We start from the raw sequence: 4,003 nt of genomic DNA on the forward strand, positions 1-4,003 counted from the left end.
TGAGTAAGAGGATCCAACAAAAAATTAATCTCCTTCTCAACATTGATGATAGTCAAAATCCAGTGAAAACTACACAAAGAAATATAATTAGTGTATATATGCATCTTGCAAGTTCTCAAAATATGCAAGTGAGAGTGATATATAATGTTATTCTTACTCACCCAACATTGCATGGCACAACAACCAATTGACTAGTTCTTGGATGAAATTTTTATTCTGATTTCTTGATGGTACATACTCCACAGGCACTGGATCCACCAATCTAAAATCCTGCAGCAACATCTTTTCCTACATCTTTCTATATAGATGCCTACAATTGGAAAATATCCCCAAAAAATGATGAAATCTAAATTAATGAAACACATAAATAAAGTCCAATTCGATTGAAAGCTTATCACATATACACTACTCTGCAAGTGTCTGTGATTGGCTTCAATTCACAAAAGGGAATTATCTCATCGCAGTTAACATGATAGTGGCTTCAATGTTCTCATATATCTTTCAAATGTTACTATCATTCTCGTGCGTGAGGTCAAGTTGTGTGGACTAGTTTGGTATAGATGGATATTTCCATTTGAAAGATATATGAGAACATTGAAGCCACTATCATTCTCAATATCGTTGGGATACCCACAAGATGCATCAGAATTAGCACATATAGATCCATTTGTTTCCTCCAAATGATCACCTATTGCATCACATTTTTCATTGTCTCTCTTAACTCTATTTGTCCTCGAATCTATGTCAGCACCAATTACCATTGAATCAAAATGGCTGCCAACCAAATTTGAAGAATTGGAATGTTGAGACACATAAGAATTGTTGTTGGCTAGTGCTTTCCGTCGACTAGTGTTAGGATCCAAATCTTCTGTTTTCTTAGAAGCAACATTGATGCTTGTATTTGGAGCAGCTCTTGGTGCTGGAACAGGAGCTCTTGTGACCCTTCCATATTTGGGTGGCAAGGTCTTTCCATTACTTGATGCCAAGAAGCTTGGGCAATGTCATTCTGCTTTAGGAATGTCTTTGCTGCCATAAGATTGAAGACATTTCAAATGGTTTCCTTTCTCATAAGCATCACAGACAAGCAAACTTTCTGTATCTGAAATCACATTTTTGCATATCTAGCAATTTAAAGAAGCATTCATATAGTCACTTGATGGAGGAATCTAGTTTGGGTGATCCAGAACCTTCGATTGCAATATCCTCTGCACACTCTTACCAATCTCATTGTGATTGGTATAAAGAGAAGGTGCATGAAAGAATGCCAAGCCTTGAGTAGGTTGATGTGTAATATGCAGGCCTCCTTGTCCTGCATGAACTGTAGAAGACTTTATTTCCTGATTTATCATCTGATGAGAAGATTGGCTAGCATTTGTACCGGCAATACCCTCTAACCTAATTGAAGTATGATCCAACAATTTGTTTGGTTGGCTAAACCTTGACACAGCAGCAACATATGGTGATTGCATGGAAGAGATGGTTGGGATTTTATGAGGTGGATTTTCAGCTGCAATAGAAAACAAGTTAAGCATGAATGAAAATATTAGGACATGTCTAATATTACACGTAGGGAAAAACCAAATTCCAAACAATAGAGAAAAGGATTCACAAATTAAAGGAAAAACTAGACTTTATATTTATGCTAAAAAAAGGATTGAGCCTTTAGCAGACATGTCTTGCCAGTATACCAGGCCACACTGCTTGGTACCAAAATAAAAAATAATTAGGAAATAAACGCAATTACTGATATTAGTACCACAATGCTATCTCTGACTCATACAATTATCTGTTCTTTATTGAACTACAGCTATGACTAATACTAGTTCACATAAAACTTCAGTAAAGAAGGCCAAAATATTTTAATACTTTTTAGGAACTTGATAAATTTGAGAAATTAAGAAAAAAGGAAGTAAGAAAAATGATAATGCATTAATCAAGTATTCAAGCCATAACAAAGCAAAGGAAGTCAGAATTTCACAACATTGATAGATAATACGGACAGATATGGTCTAAAGATTTTACCTTGATCTTGTGTCAGATAAGATGGTCCACTAGGTCTAGCATTTAATCCATTATGTGCTGAAGGCAAAGCCTTATCACGGGAACTAGATGAATGTTTAATGGTATTGACACTAGCTTGTGCATCACTAATCAGTGACTGCTTCAAATTAGGGGCAGCCCAGACCAGCACAGGAACATGAGATATAGTTGAAGAATTATGAAAGCCTCCAGAGGATGTTGGCATAGGACTCTTGTCCTGTGAAATCATAGAAGCACCAGATGCAATGGTACCACGAGATTCAGATTTTGCACCAACACTTACAGGAAGCTGTTGAGAGGAATGAACTGATGAATGCACGTTTGTTTCCTTGGACACTTCCATCTATAGAATTAGACCACAAGCATAGGTTATCAGATAAGTTCTGCAGTGACTAAACACTTAAGGAAAATGTCATATCAGATATCTTACATTCAAACAAATTCTGTCGTGAAAACTGGAAAGCTAGGTATTTTCAAATGCTGTGCTTTCCAATACAAGCTAAAAAATAACATGGATATCAAGTAACATATTAACAATGCATAAATATCCATATGTAAGCAAAATATAACTAAACCTCATTACAATGTTCAGAAATTTATTTGTATTTACTTATGGTATAGAAAGAAATCAGAGATTTGACATTGTCATTCCCTTCTTAAAGAACAATAAAACAACAAACATGTTGAAACCACATGATTTTACTGATTTGACAGTGACAATCTTTACGTTTCAATAAAGTTGCAGTATCATGATTTTTTTTTAAAAAAAATAATCTTAAGCCAATATATGCCTTGTGTTAGATGCTAGAGAGCATTTCAACCAATTCGAGAGTGACAATCTTTACATTTTAATAAAGTTGCAGTATTATGAAATAAAAGGCATAATTTACTACTAAAGCATTTTCTTCACTGGATTTAATCTAGAGAGCAAGTCAACAAGAAGAGTGAGTGAATGGAGATTATGACCTGGATCTTTCATAGAACTAACTTTTTAATATGACAGAGAAATGATACAAGGACTTGGGTCAACAACGCAAACAAAAAATTGGAGTAAATAGCAGCCATTTCATAGAATATTAATTTTCTAGGTAAACAGCAACTCAAAACAACGTAATTATGCGAGTCTGCAGGATTCAACAGACACATGAAAGGTAAATACCTACTGAAAAGCAATGTAAGAAGGCATACTAAATGAAAACAATAAGGCGTAATATGCAACCACTTGGATCTCACTAGATGCATGTTTTCCCACCACTGCACTCTGTTTAGGGCTATCTCGTACTAAGATCAAGAGCAACTATTGTTAAGGCAATTGGATTCCTTGACTCTAAGCGAAGGAACCAAAACGGGGAAGGAAGACGGACCTTTTTCTTGGTCAACATCAACTTCTCTGTGATGGACATCCTGGGCGGCTGGAATCCCAAAGCAGGATCCTTAGACTTGTTCAGGCCGAGATCCTCCACCACGACCCTCACTGCCTCCGTGGAGACGAGATCCTTCAGTTTGACAACCTCGCACGTCACCACAAGCCTCTCCTTGGTCTCGGTCACCAGCGCCTTCTCGATCGTCGTCGGCTCCTTGCCGCCTCGCATCTGTCCCAAGGCCTAAAAAACCATAACGATCTCCGCGACTCTCTTGAAATGACCGTCGTCCCTCGCCCTCTTCCTGGTCTTCGGAGCTGCACTAGCGGAGGGGCATTCAGTAGCGATGATGAAATGTCTCGAAGATGAGGAAGGATGTCAGTAGCGACGAATGGATAAAGGAATGCGAAGAAGGAATCGGGCGGTGGTCTTGGGAATGCGAAGAAGGGCGTTGGAGAAGATGTTGTGTGGTTGGACGAAGAAGCATGTGCTTCCTGTGTTGATCCTCATCGGGAGAGGAAGGGGCATCGATTTAGGAAGGTGAAGAGGGAGATGAGGCTGAGAGAGATGGTCGGACGGCTAGCGGCGAGGAGGAAAGTGGT

General features: G+C 38.2%; 1 protein-coding gene across 1 annotated transcript; it reads right to left on the minus strand.

Moving 5' to 3' along the window:
- Positions 1-1,001: 1,001 nt before the first annotated feature.
- Positions 1,002-3,632, minus strand: LOC121991067. Its single transcript, XM_042545094.1, has 4 exons — positions 3,405-3,632; positions 2,023-2,383; positions 1,220-1,507; positions 1,002-1,099 (listed from the first exon to the last, which is right to left on the minus strand). Exons 1-4 carry the CDS (start codon positions 3,630-3,632, stop codon positions 1,002-1,004), a joined length of 975 nt encoding a protein of 324 aa, XP_042401028.1.
- Between the last annotated feature and the right edge of the window lie 371 nt (positions 3,633-4,003).

This window comes from Zingiber officinale, chromosome 6B (genome assembly GCF_018446385.1).
Source record: "Zingiber officinale cultivar Zhangliang chromosome 6B, Zo_v1.1, whole genome shotgun sequence".
NCBI classification, from domain to species: domain Eukaryota; kingdom Viridiplantae; phylum Streptophyta; class Magnoliopsida; order Zingiberales; family Zingiberaceae; genus Zingiber; species Zingiber officinale.

Coding starts and splice junctions, on each gene's coding strand:
- LOC121991067 (XM_042545094.1), bottom strand. CDS start 3,632: ATGCGAGGCGGCAAGGAGCCGACGACGATCGAGAAGGCGCTGGTGACC. Junction 2,384..3,404: donor TGATGTTGACCAAGAAAAAG/GTCCGTCTTCCT, acceptor CTAATTCTATAG/ATGGAAGTGTCCAAGGAAAC. Junction 1,100..1,219: donor TACCAATCACAATGAGATTG/GTAAGAGTGTGC, acceptor ATGTGATTTCAG/ATACAGAAAGTTTGCTTGTC.